The sequence below is a fragment of the Aulonocara stuartgranti genome (assembly GCF_965226115.1).
Source record: "Aulonocara stuartgranti genome assembly, chromosome: 15".
Taxonomy (NCBI): Eukaryota; Metazoa; Chordata; class Actinopteri; order Cichliformes; family Cichlidae; genus Aulonocara; species Aulonocara stuartgranti.
In genome coordinates, this window is record NC_138951.1 from 21,465,503 (window position 1) to 21,483,157 (window position 17,655).

General features: G+C 40.6%; 2 protein-coding genes and 1 long non-coding RNA gene across 3 annotated transcripts; 2 read left to right on the forward strand and 1 right to left on the reverse strand.

The window, feature by feature from the left end:
• Positions 1 to 416: 416 nt before the first annotated feature.
• Positions 417 to 4,344, forward strand: LOC309688895 (uncharacterized protein). The gene is made up of 11 exons (XM_082504969.1): positions 417 to 799; positions 908 to 1,146; positions 1,549 to 1,652; positions 1,767 to 2,029; positions 2,134 to 2,331; positions 2,420 to 2,506; positions 2,665 to 2,763; positions 2,980 to 3,134; positions 3,256 to 3,384; positions 3,612 to 3,794; positions 4,173 to 4,344. The coding sequence occupies exons 1-11, from the start codon at positions 718 to 720 to the stop codon at positions 4,239 to 4,241; spliced, it is 1,608 nt and encodes a 535-aa protein (XP_082361095.1). The 5' UTR covers positions 417 to 717; the 3' UTR covers positions 4,242 to 4,344.
• Positions 4,345 to 4,731: 387 nt separating this feature from the next.
• LOC309688606 (uncharacterized protein) lies at positions 4,732 to 7,878 on the reverse strand. Its single transcript, XM_082504452.1, has 7 exons — positions 7,755 to 7,878; positions 7,037 to 7,170; positions 6,584 to 6,734; positions 6,090 to 6,233; positions 5,872 to 5,976; positions 5,493 to 5,757; positions 4,732 to 5,143 (listed from the first exon to the last, which is right to left on the reverse strand). Exons 1-7 carry the CDS (start codon positions 7,808 to 7,810, stop codon positions 4,934 to 4,936), a joined length of 1,065 nt encoding a protein of 354 aa, XP_082360578.1. The 5' UTR covers positions 7,811 to 7,878; the 3' UTR covers positions 4,732 to 4,933.
• Positions 7,879 to 12,411: 4,533 nt separating this feature from the next.
• Positions 12,412 to 17,537, forward strand: LOC309690013. The gene is made up of 2 exons (XR_014271579.1): positions 12,412 to 13,091; positions 14,239 to 17,537. It is a non-coding gene; the product is annotated as an uncharacterized lncRNA (long non-coding RNA).
• The last annotated feature ends 118 nt before the right edge of the window (positions 17,538 to 17,655 follow it).

The following is a 17,655-nucleotide window of genomic DNA, read 5'->3' on the forward strand; positions in this document are numbered from 1 at the left end:
CCGCTGTTAGCATGCAACTTCTTAGAATCGGTCTTTCTCGGTTTGCTCATTTTGGTTCACAAATAGATACCAAAATGAGAAGTAAAGGATGACTATTGCGTAGGCGTAAATAAAGTCTCTGTTCACTGTGTGTAATATATATTTTAAAAAGGCCAGGTTCGCAGAGCTCAGCGATACGTGACTGCTCAGAGCGCCATCTTGGGGGTCTCTCCATCACTGGGTGTCGTAAAAGGGGCTACACATCGATAGTAGAAACATTGATCGGCAACCCTCTGGTAGGTCGGCGAAAATGTCGAAGGAGAGCGCTCGGTATTTTTCGGCAGCAGAGCAAGAACTCTTGAGTGAGGGATTTCAGGAGTTTCAGAGTTTATTTAAAACGCAAGGGAACGCTGCAAAGGCTGCAAAAGCAAGGAGAGAGGGCTGGCAGAAAGTTGCTGACAAATTAAACACGTAAGTAATTTAATAATAACAATAATAATGGAGTGGATTTATATAGCGCTTTCCAAGGCACCCAAAGCGCATGACAATGCCACTATTCAGTCACTCTCACATTCACACACTGGTGGAGGCAGCTACGGTTGTAGCCACAGCTGCCCTGGGGCAGACTGACAGAAGCCAGGCTGCCATATCGCGCCATCGGCCCCTCTGGCCAACACCAGTAGGCGGTAGGGTAGCCTTGTATTTATCCTGTGCGCTCTCTTCTGTTTACATGATCATATGTCAGACACAGTGCCAGCTAAAGCAGTCAAATTTGACCTAGCAGCAGCTGGACTTGGAGAGAAACGGATTTCATTCCAAGGTGATGCTACATGTCATTTGTTAATATTTCAAGATTCAGTTTAACTACATTTTTACTCTTATATGTACCATTTTTGTAGTAATGTACAGCAAGTAATGTGTTTTACAGGAAGGGATGATGACCCAGAAGTGGTCAAGGCAATGATTGAGGATACCTTCCCTCAGCTGAAAGACACAGGAGGGTTTGAACTGCTGAGAATCTCGGGTACAACACGAAGCCGTAACCTGTGCACAATCCCAAGCCCAGACACTGGATATACAGTGCGATATCTCCGCAGTCCGTTGAGTGGAATTGGACAAGCTTTGATCTATATAAGGCCACTGCAGAAAAGTATTGATTTGGAAGACGTGAGTAATGACTAGGGTCACAATATGTTATTTGCATGTATTAATAAACTAGTTCAAATGGCTAGCTAAGCTCAACTATGTGTCAAATCACTTTAGCTGTCAGCTGGTTAGAAACATGACTGCATATCGTTAGCTTCATAGCATAATTGCCTAAGTCATTTGACTAAGTCAATGACTTAGGCACTTATGCTATGAAGCTAACGATATGAGTAATAATGGTTCTGAATGTGTATGTAAGCAATTGTTAGAAAAGGTTTAGAAGGAGATATGTCATTTTGTGTTTACAATTTGTTTCTGCTTCTCATGTTGGCAAATGCGATTGCAGAACTGTCAAAATATTTTTTATCACAGTATGCACCAAATGTATATTAAATATATTTTTTATCTCCATATTCTCTGTAGAGCCTGACAACCCTCCAGCAACAAGGACCCCCCACAAAATGCCTGAATTGTGACATTAACATTCCTTTAAATAAAATGAAAAACCATATCACTAAATGCACAAGGTAAGGAACATCTTTGATTTTCTATATATTTTAGTATATAGTGTGGAAACTAAGTAAGTCCACTTTATATATATTGGTGATGGATGCTGAAATCTCTGCCAATCCCTCTCACAGTTCATTGAGTGGTGCTGAACCTCAGTCTGTTACTGAAAGTCAGGCTAGGCAGACTCGTAGTACAACAGCAAGGTCAGAGGTCCCATCCTGTAGCAACAGTGATGCCTGGAATCTGTCCTGCGGGGTAGAGGAACCAGATAGTATCATCTTGGAATCCACCATAACCTCAGCAAGAGCAGAGCAATCGTCAAGTGATATGGTGGTAGTGCAGGAAGATGCATCTCATCAAGATGAGGAAAAGTCACTTCTAGGGGAAAAACCAGGTAGTGACAGGAATTAAGTTAGGAAGATACCAGACAAATGGCAAAAAATACATATATTTTATTTCTTTTGATTCATGTGATCCATACAAATGTGTACCTTTCAGAGTGGAAATGTGAACAAGATGCAACCAGAGCAGCCTGGCTCTACAAGTCCGAGTTACTTTCAAAGTATGAGACCAGAAAGGCAGTAGTCCTGCAAATGGACTTGCGGGAAAGTATTGTGGATCAACAGAGATCACTTATCTCCCTCTACAAAGCTCCAAAGGTAGACTGGGCGGGCCCTGTCAGCTGCAAACTGGAAGGTATTTTTTCTGTATTGTGAAAACATTAGAAATCCAGTGACTGACTAATCCGAAACTTCACAAGTTCTTTTCTTCTTCTTCCTTTTAGGGGATGTTGCTGTTGGAGAAGGGGTGAAGAGATTCTTCTTCTCAAAGGCAGTTTCTCTAGTACCGTCTGGTTTGCATTTGAATTTTGGTATGTATGAAACTAGACTGGGCACATGTATAGTGGATTAAATAAGAGAATATTTCATCATGTAAAGAAAATGTATTTGTTATGTAAATGAGTTAATTGTGTTAAAATTACTGCCTGGATTTCTCATACTCACCATAACCTAGCTGTACTCTTTTCAGGGAACACAGATCTTACAAGACTGTTTGACGGTGAGCCAAAACACTTGACTCCGTCCACTTCTCAGACCTTGCTTGAGAGTGACATGTTTTTGGTGGCAGGTAAGAAAGTTATGTACAGAAATAAGAGGAATAGTAATTTAAAATAATACATGTGCAGCACTAAAGGAAAAAGCATTACTTGTGTTACATTATCCTAACTGTAACCGTAAAGATGAAAACTAGATTGAATACAGTTACAAAACTGTTTGTCTTTACCCCCATGCAATGTTAGGCTAAGTGAATTTATTATGTTTTATTTTTATTATTTATTATTAGGAAGAATAATGGGACATTCATTCATTCATGGTGGACCGTGTGTGTCTGGTATAAGTCCTGCAATCATCCATGTCCTTTTTGGTGGCTCACCTGAAACAGCTACAGTTCAGATTGAGGATTGCCCTGATATTGATATCCGCAGCACTATTCAGCTGGTTTGCATTTTTGTACCATTATTTTAAAGAATTACTATTTCACTAAATATTAAATTTAGAGACAAGATTGAATAGCCATCAGTACCTACTACTGACTAATTTTTTTCCCCCTCTGTCCTAGCTTGATGGCACTGCTGAATTAACAGAACTGGAACGAAGAAATGTTCTCGAGCTAGCCCTGGCTTGGGACCTGCCAGGTGTCACACAAACCAATAGAAAGTGGCTGTATGAACGTCTGCTATTCCACGCTGTGAGTACGGACTTACTCTCCCCAATAAATGTAAATTTTAAATAGAAAAGCAAATCAAACCTTTGGATGTGAATAAGTACATTTTTCATATACATTAAAAAAATCTCTTTGGAGGCCATTTGAAATGCTTTATCAGTACAGTGGATGTTCTTTAAGTATTTAACATTTAAAGTGTGTTTTACTTTACGGACTCACACTTCAGTTTTGGTTTGGTCTCACTGTTGTAGGTCATAACACGAACAAGCCGTCAAGTCAAGCAGCTGAGGAAAGGGCTTAAGGAGACCATGGTATGGCCGCTTCTGACAGCAAGATCAGACATGCCACAGAAGATGAAGATGAGGAGGAAGAGGAATGCTCTCTTGAGGATAAATGCAGAGTGGCAGGCTACCTTCGGTCCTTCATTGAAAATGGTAAGTCTGCTGCGATAGGTATTTTGCTATTGGTTTTCTCTGATTATACTTTGGTAAATTACATACAGTCCAGTGATCTCGGGTCATTAACAAAGTACACTATAGTATAATTTTGTTTTCTTATTTGCTCCATACTGCCTCCATGCAATACATAAAAAACAGAGTGGTGGCATTATCAGTTGCATTATAATTGTATGCAACTACTTTTAGCTTTGTTACCATAAAAATATCTATGACAGCTACAACAGCAATTTGAGTGGGGCAAAAATGTCTTGTGCTCTTTATGTAATTGTTCATCTTTTAAGGTATTTCTCCATAAAAGACTCAAAATAATGAATATAGGATGTCATTATAGCTCAAAACAATGTTCCATTGCAGCGTCTTGTGCACAACGAAAAGCCCTCATCAAGTTTTGGACAGGATGGGAAGTCTTGCCGAGAGAAATGACTGTGGAAGTGGTCAACAGCAGTCTTCCACCTGTTTTGAAGTACTACGTCTTCCTGCACACTACTGTACCTATGAGTCATTTCTAATGGACATTCAGGTGTGTCTCAACTCTACTGACTCAGGTTTTGGTCTGATTTAGGATTGATTCCATAACCACATGGTAAGATTAGACCATTTTTCTTTCTTGCATCACTTTACTGTATTCAGTGTTCAAAGAAACGGACAATCTAGTGAGTTCTAGTTCCTTTAATACACTTGACAGTGTAAAATACACAGTACAGGTGAGCATTTATTGCTTTTTGTCAGTTTATATTAAAAAGAGTTTAGAAAACAAAATCAGTTCACTGTACATTATAAATTACACAGTATGTTTATTTTATTCTCGCTACTGGAAAATTTATTTGCATTAAGATTTTATACTACTGTACCGTGTGCATTGTATTAAATCTGCTCAGAGTTGACATGTACTGTACATCCAAGAAATGAATATCAAATCACTTATTTTATTGTCACTTATTTTTATTATTATTAAAGTGACAGCTGTGTAAAACAAATCCTGTTTTATAGCCACTCACTGTTTTGTTGAAAATGAAATTGGTTATGCTGTTTTGAGTCAGTATTAGCTACAAAGCCATAGATGTAGAAACTTAAAAAAGGGGTGTGAACATATTGCACCTGCTTACTTTGAAGAGTTAAGGTGTGGTATCAAACATAAGTTTGAGTGACTGAACAGTTTCACAGTAGGCATCCAAAGCTTGACTGAGTGAAACGTTGCTGTTTGGTAGCACAGCAAGCTCTCGTTCACTCAGTGCACGTGGGAGCTGAATCTCAGGAATGGTGATCTCATTTGATGGGCGGTGATTATGTGGTCCTGTCCAGTCCACACCATAATCCTCATCAACCTGAAAGACCATGCACATGTTTTAAATCTAAACTGAAGAGGTGTTTCCTGCAGCTGTTCCTAGATGGACTTATTGAGTCTGTCAGGGCCTATTCGAGTTTTTTAGGCATAATTATTCATTCACCCATTCTAGGTCAGGATTGGTTCTCTTCAGGTATAACAAATTTAACTTTGTTTAAAGTATTGCCATCTATACCTGACAGATGGAATAAAAGGAGAGAATGGCTTGAGAGACATTTTCACTTACAGGAGAAATATTTGGTACACCAACTCGAACAGTAGAACTCATCTCAACTACAGATAGTAGAGTTTTACATAGAAGAACAAATACGGATCAAATAGTCATGTACCTGTGACAAATCTTGTCCCTCCTTTCTGTGCAGCAACCAGAGTTGCAGAGGTGAATGGTTGTTTGCTGTTCTGAGTCCGTGCTGATTCCATGCTTCCTGGAATGACTGAAGATGATGTTGAATGTGATGCAAAAAGCATCTGTGCAGTGCAAACAAGTCAATTTCTTCACCAGGGTTGAGCAGTCCTTGAATCTCCAGCTGGGTGAAGATTGTGTAGAAAAGGTCAAGGACGTTTTCATATACATCCCTCCACAGGCGCTCAATGCTATAAGACACAGTGAAAACCAGTCAATTATGCTCAGAAACCATTTGTTTTATTACAATTGCATGTGTAAAAAAAAAAAAAAGTAAGACAGACAATCAATTTACTTGTCCTTACCGCTGGTTGTGAACACTTCTGCCTGTAATGTGAGAGTTCCTGTTCTCCCCCATTGTCTGCACCATGAAATGTGCAACCTTCACATTTTCCCCTCCTTTGTCTGACCTGGAAAAAAAGTAGAGAAGTTTTGATCCGAGTCAGTGAGAGTAACAATCTGAATATAACTACTGTCCAATACAGAGTTTTTTGACATACTGTATTTGTTAAACACCTCTTACCGGACTCTTGATGGTATGCCATATTGTCTGATTGCTGACAAGAAACCATCAAAAACTGTTGTAGCTTTGTTGTTGGTGGCAGCTTTAAGGTAGACAATTAACCTAGAAAAACCATCTATCCCACCATGGACAACAAATCTCCATCTGACAAGGCAGAATTAAAAAAAACAAAACAAGAAAAAAACCATTGTCATGTCCCCAGTTACATACAAGCAAGACCAATATTTCAGTTCCATATAAAGTGACAACATGTTATAACAGGAATGTAAAAGAAATAATAGAAGGGAAACTTAAACACTTTACAGAAAGATCTGTAGTGCAAGGAATCACATGCATAATTGTAAAGCCTCAGACATGACTATAGCAAATCCTGTAAATGGCCTTATATGACAGCATTTAAGATGACATTTACAAACTCAAGGCTTCATTTTACAATTTTATACATACATTCTGTTACTTCAATGGAATAGGGAAAAGGTGATGCAAGTACTGACCGAATTAGTTTATGATTTCCATCGATATGCCAAAGGTGATTTGGTGCTGGTACACTGTACTGACGACGCCTTGCAGTCTGAATAGATAACCGTCGCATCATGACCCCTTCTGGATTGACTCGTCTCATTGACTCGTTAATCAGTCGAAATCCTGATTAACAAACAGATCATGTCTTAGTACTACCAACTACAAAAAGACTGTATTGTAAACACTGTAATACTTATGAGACAGATCTTCATTGCTTCAGGTAAGTATCCAGGTGCTGTACAGATTTACTAGGGAGAGAGAATCATGTACAAACTGGTTCAAACAGGAACATAACTGCATAACAGTGATGCGAACATGCCTAGTCATTTTTGATGCCTACATTATAATATCACATCATGGCTACACTGACACATGCTTTCTGGGCCAGAAACTGGTGTTTGTATATTCAAACAATATCAGCTTACTTTGAATGTGTATGCCTCTGGATCGTAGATGTCCCATCATCATTCTGCAGCCGGCATTTGGGTGATGACGCTGAATGTCCAGCACTTTTGCATCCAAGTCCTCATTCCCAATAGAAGAATACCTATCAGATTTTCTGCACATAATTTTTTTTTTTTTTAGTATAACAGCAAGTCTCAACAAAACGTTTTCCTGAAAGAACCAAGGACGTAAATGTATTCTTGTTTTTGCTTTACCGAAGACACCAGAGAAAGTATGATATTTAAAACGCTGCTGAAATAGACAAAACCATTTCAATAAACTTGCTATTTAACATCAACTTTGTTATGTGTTATCAGAGAACAATTAGCTGCAAACAGCAATGAAACATTCAACTATGTACTATTTAAAGCACTAATGACCCTGCTGTCTACCAAGATGTGATAAGTAAGTAGACTGTGGAAAGCTGGTGGGTCTACTCTGTGTAAAAGGTTCCTACAGGCTCCACTGCCCCCAGTCTCCGAGTTAACACACTCTAACAGCTAACACTGCGCCGGCTAAACGTGTCTCAACAACGAGATGGCGCCGATAGCTTTAGCCGTAGCTGCCCCGCTTATTTTAGATATTCACAATAAAAAAGGAAGCGATAATATTTCAATATCAAACGTCATAATTAAGGTCAACATCTAAATAATGCTGTGTACAGACTCACACAGGTGTTAAATTACAGCATAAACTTACCTTAGACCTTCCTCCGTCATTCTCCTCCTAATTGTGCTCGGAGACACAGAAAACATATCGGCAATTACCCCGATGGTTATCCCGGACAGCACGAAAGTCCCGAGTGCTGCAGCCGGGATTTCAAGACGTGGACGACCAACATTTGAAGACTGTTCTTCCTCGGCGTATTCCAAACGAACACGGTGCTGAATCGATCTTAAACTTTCGATTCTTAAACAATGCTGTCATCGATGCTAACATCTTGAAGAGCAATTATCATCCCAAGCATTTCAGAAACATCATCTAAACGACTCAAAACAGTATCTACAGGTAAATGATCCCTCTCTATCTGATCTGCTAAAATGAGCAGAATTGACTGAAGTTCACACCAGTCCGCCATCCTCCGTGACTTTTGACCTAGCACGTTTTTGCTACCTGTAGCAGCCGTCCGCGGAGCAGGTATCCAGGAAAACTAGTCGATAGTAAACGATCAGCCAATAGGCGCAAAGGTCAAGCCCACTCACACTGATTGACAGACAAAGTCATTCTGCTGAAAAGTCACATTATGAAATAAATAGGCCATTGGGAAAAACGGGATTTTGAAATAAAGACTGACTTTGAAAAAAGGACATTTTGGATTAAAAACGGCTGGGAATAAATAAAATGCCTCAGGAATAATCTCTGTTATTGTGAAAAATAATGATCATGAAATAATATTTCACAATAATAAGTAAATTTATATAGCAGAATGCAATATATTTCACAATAATGACCTTTTTTTCAAAATGTGTTCAATTATTTCACAATATCATTCTCACATTACATATCTGTGTCTTATTTATTCACATAGTTATTTATTTCATCATGACTTATTTATTTATTTAATTTTGAACACTTTGGAGTTCCATATGTAACACGTACGTAATCCAATTCCACAACACGATGTGATGGGGGAATCAGCTGTGTTTTGCTGCCCATTTTATTTCGAATCTGGCGCGAACCGGTGAACCAGTTCCCGAATCAGTCACGTGGTACGGACTGCCCGCGAGGCCTCGAACGTCACTGCATACGTAATCAACGTAAGCCTCGATTCGCGCTTCAGAAAAACGCCCCCGCGATTACCCGACGCGCGATTCGAAGCTTTGACACACAGGACACATCACTACTTTTAACCGAACATAGCAGCCGTTTTAGCTCGGTTAGTGTTAGGTATTTTAGTACCATGGTAGCATTTACTGGATATTGTTTTATAGTGACATTATGCAGGAAAACTCTGTCATTCAATAAGGCCCCTTTGTTTTAGTTATTTTTCTCTTTGACCCAAGAATTGATGTGTGAGAATCACAGGCTGGTACAAGGTTGAAATACCACAGAGATCACTCCCTCAGCTACATTAGTTTCTTAATCTTTTAGACGCCTGTTGAAGGCCAAATGGTTTGTTTCAGATTTCACTAATGAAAGAACTCTTTGTTTTGTGCCTTGAAAATATGTCGCTGAGATAATCACAATTGTAGCTGAACTAATAAACTACACAAAGGATGCTTCTTCACCCAAGGGCAGGAAGACGCTCCCTTATCTTGGTCTGTACTGGTTTAAACTGATAATCTGCTGTCTCATGAATTTTACCCTCTATATAAACTGTTGTACTTGTGAATAAAGTTGAGTCACTTTGGGAAGACAATCTAAAGCAGTCTCTGTTTTCTTGTTCTCCCAAGCTGCTCCCGAGCTCGTACTAACACGCTGAATGGCATGCTTGAATATTACTTGAGAATATATTTCAACATTATGCACTCCACACTGTATATAAATGCCACTTGTTTTGCACATATTCAACTCTGTATATTTTATATATTTTATTATTATTATTATTATTTTATTTTATTTTTTTACTATTTAATTTGTAAAAATGTGTATACACACACACACACACACACACACACACACACACACACACACACACACGTAGGAAAATATTTAGTATACACATCCAGAAATGCATACACTATTATATATTGTACATATATTTATTAGTTTCAGGTTGGCCATTCTTGTATTTTGCTCGTTTGTGTTGTTGTGTTTGCACATCTCTGTTGCTTGTGGGGCTCGCACACAAGAATTTCACTCGCATGTGCTGTGCCAGTGTGCCTGCACATGTGATGTGACAATAAAAAGTGATTTGATTTGATTTGATATTTGACTGTGTTACAGACTAAGGGACATTCTCTGCTGATAGGTGAAGGTACATTCTCTGCTGATAGACGTCCACGCCTCGAAGGAAGTCGATCCACGGATTAGGCCCTGGAAACCGTTTCCTTCAATTTTGGTGTCAGAAGTGGGATCCTGACGAAGGTAGGCACTCGTCTTTTATTTTATAAGACTGTGTTATGCCTTTCTCAGTGATCCACATAGAAACGGGATACGCTGACGAGGCCTTCTTCAGTGGCCCACATAGTAACAAGTGGGATACGCTGAGGAGCCTTCGTTAGTGGCCCACATAGAAACACAGGAAGTTGCCTGTTGTTTTGTAAATAAAAGCAGAAAGGACACAGGAAGTTGCCTGCTGTCATAAACTAAGAAGTTGCTCACCAGCAGAAAGGACACAGGAAGTTGCCTGGGGTCATAAAACGAGAAGTTGCTCGTTAAAAAGTGAGAAGTTGCTCACTAAAAAGATAAAATTGCTAGCAAAAAAATCAAGTAACCTCAGGTGTGCCACAGCAAAAATAAAAACTAACTTAAATCCTTCAAAGCGTCTAAACCCCTCTGGAAATCACTGACCATGGGTCAGAATAATTCAAAGACCTTAGACGGGTCCGATAAAAACTCAAAATTAACTGTAAAACCGAAAAAAAATAAAATATAAAATCACAAATAGCGGCTCAGTACGACTCCCACTTCCGGTTACGTTTAACCCACGCTCGCGAATCAATGAAGACTTCCATGATTACGTATCCAGAACATGCGGAAGTGCTTACGTGACTGATTTCGTCTCGAACTTAAGAACTGTAAGTTTAATGCATCCTAATGTATTTCCGGAGCCCTATCCCGAACGATTATCGCCAGAAAACAGGTCAGTAGAAATGTTAAATACTATTTGTGATAAGGAAAGTAGGCTGATTAAAAAGTCCTGTAAAAAATATATGATAGAATGTTGTGATGTGACCAATCGCATGCTACCACTATGGAAAAAAGGACCCGAGCCAGACGTAAATGCTTTAAATCAAGCCAGTGTAGGCTCTAGTAAATCCACTGCAGAAAAAACTAGCCTTATATGCCCATCCGTTCAACCTACGGCTCCGCCGCCTTATGATGAAAAAACAGAATTAATAGCTGCTGCGGCGGCTGCACGTCATCAGCGCGTATATCCTGATATAACAGCAGAATCCCAAAAGAGTGAGGAAGGCACTGAAATGACACCTAAATCAGAAGAAGATGACTGGTTTAACCTAGATCAAAGACAGGAACGAGAATACACTGAACGAGAAAGAGAGTTACAGGAACATAAAAAGCAAACAAAACAGTTAATGGCAGAGTGTGAGGAAATCATGAAAGATCCTTTAACTGAACTGCAGCAAGCAGTTTCCGTCATAGATAATCATGTTCAGCGCCACACTAGAGTAGCAAATGGTTTAACTGTGCCAAAAGCAATAACTAACACCAGAAATTTAATAAGGAACTACTTAAAGCAGAAAAAAGAGGAAAAAACTCAAGAGGGCCCCCACAAAAACACCCGTTATAAAGAAAAGCAGGGATCACAATTTAATGACGTCAGCCCCTCCCTTCCGTTCATGATAATAGGGGACATGTGTTGCATTCAACCCCCTAAAATTTCAGAGTTAGCAGCAACCATTAAAGAACTTCCCGATCCTCTACAAAATCCTACAGCCTTTGTTTCTGCATTACAGAGAAGTACCAGATACCACCACTTGGGTGGGCCTGATTATAGATATATATTATGTCAACGAATTCCAGGTGTGACTGAATCTCAGCTTATTGAAGAAGTAGAGGAACTAGACCCTAAAAATGACCAAGCAGCCAACACCACCTCGTTTTTGTGGATAAACGATGACAAAATCACAGCCTTTTTTCAAAATCTAAAGAAATTTCTGCTCACAATGTCTAGAGATAAAATTGATTTAAATGCAGTAACCATGTGTAAGCAAAAGCCAGATGAATCCATTCTAGTTTTTATGAAACGTTTCACACACTGCTGGACTAATGAGGCATGCATGCCTGAAGGAGGAAATGATCAGATTTTCATAACAACATTCTTAAACAATATTCATCCAGAATGTTCACAACTATTGAAGCTGACTGCCACTGATAATCTCTATGACATGAAAATAAAGAACTTTATCACACTTGTCAAAACAAAAGCTGGTGCAGATCTTTTCCCCAACAGCACGAAGGCTAAAAGTGTTAAGATTATGTTGAATTTTGATGTTGAAGGCTCAGAGGAAAGTGAAAAAATGATGTATGCAGGGGCCCCGCCCCCTCAACAAGCGCAGCAGGGAGATTTCAGAAGGAGAGATAGGAGTGGAGACGTATGTTTTTACTGTGGAAAAATAGGACACTGGAGGAGGGAATGCAAATCAGCAGCACATAGGTCTCAACCACAAAACACAGGACCAGCTCCTGCCACTAGGCGTCAGCAGAGCTCTTACAGACAAGGTAACTGGCAACGCAGACAGGAATCACATCAAAGAAACGGCCCCTTTGCACTTAGGGAGCAACCTTATAATCCACATTTTAATCCCCATCCATATGATAACGAAAGACTGGACCAACCATAGGGAGGCCCAGGTGAAGATGAGGGACAGTGTGAAGCACTACACACGATGCTGCATTTGCAATTGTCCCGTAACACAGAAAGCTTGCCCATGTTAGATATAGAAATAGGTGAAAAGATTTATTCCTTTTTAGTTGACAGTGGAGCCACTAAAAGTTCACTGTCTGGAAAATTCTATAGTGGGCCTGTTTCCTCTGTGTGCATCAACACCATGGGAATAAACGGAACTCTAGTGCAATGCCCCAAAACTCATTCTCTAAAGACACGCTGGGGCCCAAAACCAGACGAAATTACATATCATCCATTCATAATTATTCCAAACTCGCCTGTGAATCTATTAGGCAGAGATTTAATGGCAAAAATGAACTTGTGTATTTCATTTAACACAAAGGGTGAAATGTTTGCAGATACTGATAACAGCTATGTTTTCTCTGCCCTATGCACCGACACCATGGAGAAGGAACAGCCTCTGTGTCAGCTGGACGCCTCAGCGGAGAATGAACTCAATATCCATCTGACTGGTATCCCACGTCACACTCTGTGTCAAAAACATGTGCAAACACCGTTACCAGGTAGCCCCATGCCTGGAAGCCACATATTTGTTTCTCTCACACTGTTCAACAACATGATAACTGCACACACCAGTGAAGGCCGAACAGTGGTTTTGTCACATAACTCAGACATAGGCTATGACATTACTGCACCATGTCGACACACAGATCTAACCTACCCCATACACTGTACTCTGCTGTCACATTGCCAGCTGAATATCAAAACATGACATTATGGTCAAGAGGTGAGAATGATGTAGGATTTATTGACTGTACACCTTATCATGCTCAGCTGAAAAACAACAAGCCGGTATATGTCAAGCAATATCCCATTTCCACTGAAAAAGCCGCAGCCTTAGACATCATCATAGGAGATTTATTGACAGCTGTAGTAATAAAGCCCACAGTATCTCCATATAACACTCCTGTCAATCCTGTGCCAAAGCCTAACAAACCTGGCGTATGGCGTTTCACACAAGACTTAAGGCAAATTAATGCAGTCATTATGCCTCTACCTCCTCTTGTCCCAGATGTCCCCAGCATACTGACATCTATTCCAGCAACAGCCACACATTTTACTGTGGTGGATTTGTGCTCCGCCTTTTTCTCAGTACCTGTGCATGAGGACACACAGCCGATATTTGCTTTTACACATAGAGATAAGCAGTACACATGGACTCGCTTACCCCAAGGCATGGTAGACAGCCCTGCGGCTTTCTCAATGGTGGTACGTGCTACCCTGGACGGCTTCATTCCTCCAGAGGGCTGTACTCTGATCCAGTATGTAGATGATCTCCTCCTCTGTGCTGAAAGTGAAAAACTATGTCAAACTGCCACACACATGCTACTCTAGCACCTCCAACAGACTGGCCACAAAGCATCAGCAAAGAAAATGCAGTACTGTCAGACTTCTGTTCAATATTTGGGATTTACACTGTCTCACGGACAACGTTCCATGACTACAGACAGGGTCAAAGCTGTGACCTCTGTCCCTAAGCCCACTACACAGAAGGAAATGCTGTCTTTCCTAGGCATGGTGAACTATTGCAGACAGTGGATACCAGACTGTTCTTTTCATGACCACATTCTGCGTGAATGCTGCAAAAAAGACAAGCCTCCTCGAATACTGTGGTCCACAGAAATGACTGCCTCTTTCAATGCATTACAGGGAGCGCTGACCTCCGCCCCTTGTTTGGGTCTGCCTGACTACCACTTACCGTTCCACCTGTACGTCACAGAGAACGGCACAACCTGTGCAGGTGTATTGGCCCAAGAGCATGGCTGTGGCTACCGTCCAGTAGCCTTCTACTCAAAGGTGCTGCCAGCAGTAGTTCAGGGGATGCCGGCCTGCCTGAGAGCAGTAGCAGCTTGCTCTATCATGATAAGGGACTGCGAGAAGCTCACACTCTCACATGACACTATTCTACACACCAATCACCAGGTCACAACCATTCTAGCAAACATAACTACACAACACATGACCGCACAACGTCGCTCAGGTTATGAAGCTACACTGACTTCAACAGCAAATCTCACTATAAAAGCAAGCAGCACACCCAATTCGCCAGCACACTTACTCATTCGTATGCTGTGTTCCTCTGACCGACAGGATGGTTCAGACGACCCTGACGATCATGATTGTATGACACGTATACAGGAATCCACAGCACCACGCCCAGACTTAGAGCAGACACCAATCCCAGACTCAGTCATTGTTTATGTGGACGGGTCCTGTTCAAAACCAAATGACAACTCATTTCTTTGTGGCTATTCGGTGGTGACATTGCCTGACATCATACTAGAGGCTCACTCATTACCATTTCACTCAGCACAAAAAGCAGAGCTCATGGCTTTAATACGCGCCTGTGAGTTACATGTGGATAAGCGGGTAACAATTTACACTGATAGCCGTTATGCATTCGGTGTGGTGCATGACTTTGGCACATTGTGGAGACAAAGAGGATTTAGATCTGCTGATGGAAAATCGATCGCTAATTCTGACCTTGTTCAAAGACTTTTGCAGGCTATACAGCTGCCATCGGCAATTGCAGTTGTTAAAACGAAGGGGCACAGCACGGCTGACACAGACGAAGCAGTGGGAAATGCTCTTGCAGACGTAACCGCGAAAGCAGCTGCTGCCTCACAGCAACCACCCAGAAAGGAAGTATTATCTTTGCCTTTACAGCTGCCACTTGTCACGCTCCCAGACTATTTAGAAACAAATGTTGACCTAAAATTCATACAAGAGCAAGCCTCTGCCTTAGATTACACTTACTGGGAAAGTAATGATTGTACCTTAGATAACAGAGACGGCTTATACAAAAACCTTGAGGGTTTGATTGCCCTCCCATCTTCACTACTGCCAATCCTTGTCCGCCATTTTCACGGTGTGAGTCATGTCGGACAAAGAGGGGTAATAGGAGCAATAAAATCAAGATTTGTAATCGAGAAAACATCACACGCAGTAAAACGCATATTAGCAACCTGTCTAACATGTGCACGAACTAATGTAGGAAAACCAAAAGCAAAACATCAGCATTTACCACAACCAGATTTCCCATTTCATACATTACAAATTGATTTTACACACATGCCAGCACAAGGAAGCATCAAGTACTTACTGGTAATAGTGGATCAATTTAGTAAATGGGTAGAAGCTTATCCAACATCAAAAGAAACTGCAGAAGTAGTCTGTCAAAAGTTGTGCAATGAAATAATACCCAGATTTGGAATACCTCACCAAATTAACAGTGATAGAGGACCTTCATTTACATCAGAAGTAATTCAAAAGTGTGCTAAAACTCTAGCAATAGACTGGAAATATCATGTACCATACCATCCTCAGAGTTCAGGAGTTGTAGAAAGAATGAATAGGACCATAAAAAATCGCCTGACTAAAGCAATGATAGAAACAGGAATGACCTGGATCAAACTACTTCCTCAAATCCTCTGCGAGATTAGAATGACTCCATCCGCAGCAACCAAATTATCTCCATTTGAAATAATCATGGGAAGACCGTTTCCAACACCATGGTCAGCCTCCAGAGGGGCACCGCTATTGGAAGGGGACATAGACACTGCATTGTCTGACTATGTTCATAACCTGGTAGAAACACTGAATAATAACTATCAGAAAGTTTGTCTCTCTCAGCCTCTCCCTTCCATAGATCCAACCCATCCGTGGAAACCAGGAGATGCGGTGTTGGTAAAGTCGCTAAAACCAAGGGCACTCGGGGAGGCCGCGTGTTCCAGCCCCCAGACTGTACTTGCAGTGACGAGAACCAGCATCCTAACAGACGGACAACCTCAGTGGATTCATGCCAGCAGGGTTAAGACCAGCCCCACCAAACCACCTAAGGCGTCGGATCAAGTAGATGACGACTCAGGCGAGCCAACGCCCGGATCCAATCCACCTACACACACACAATCACTGATTAACACACAACGCCTGAAAGAACAACAACAAGGTACTCGAACATCCAGCAGGAACAGAAAGCCTAGAGTACCACACAATGTCTAACCTGATAAAGATAGACTCGTTTCATCCTGATAATGGAGAAAATGAAATGCCCATTGTCATCACACGACGCTTATACGGTGTCTCTCGAACCTGGGACCAGGCCAGGAGACGACTAAAGAACTGTCTTTTTTATATATTTAGGTTATTAATCATATCTACTGCATTAACCTTAGGATTTTTATTTACTATTTCGTATTGTAAAGTGCAACCCTGTTCACATTTCTGCAAGCCACATTCTCAATGATAACCCATATAGCTACTAGTACAGCTACTTCAATGTATTTGCAATTAGCACAAATTGATCCTGAGGATGTGCCAGATGTTACCAATGATGTTCCTGATGTGTATATTGAACATTAGGTTGTGAACTATTACATTTTATGATTTGCTTTTTATATTATGTTATTACATTTGTGATTTTTCCTTTCTATTTGAGTTATTATTTTTAAAAATAATAAAAGAGGGGAACTGTTAGGTATTTTAGTACCATGGTAGCATTTACTGGATATTGTTTTATAGTGACATTATGCAGGAAAACTCTGTCATTCAATAAGGCCCCTTTGTTTTAGTTATTTTTCTCTTTGACCCAAGAATTGATGTGTGAGAATCACAGGCTGGTACAAGGTTGAAATACCACAGAGATCACTCCCTCAGCTACATTAGTTTCTTAATCTTTTAGACGCCTGTTGAAGGCCAAATGGTTTGTTTCAGTTTTCACTAATGAAAGAACTCTTTGTTTTGTGCCTTGAAAATATGTCGCTGAGATAATCACAATTGTAGCTGAACTGATACACTACACAAAGGATGCTTCTTCACCCAAGGGCAGGAAGACGCTGCCTTATCTTGGTCTGTACTGGTTTAAACTGATAATCTGCTGTCTCATGAATTTTACCCTCTATATAAACTGTTGTACTTGTGAATAAAGTTGAGTCACTTTGGGAAGACAACCTGAAGCAGTCTCTGTTTTCTTGTTCTCCCAAGCTGCTCCCGAGCTCGTACTAACACGCTGAATGGCATGCTTGAATATTACTTGAGAATATATTTGACTGTGTTACAGACTAAGGG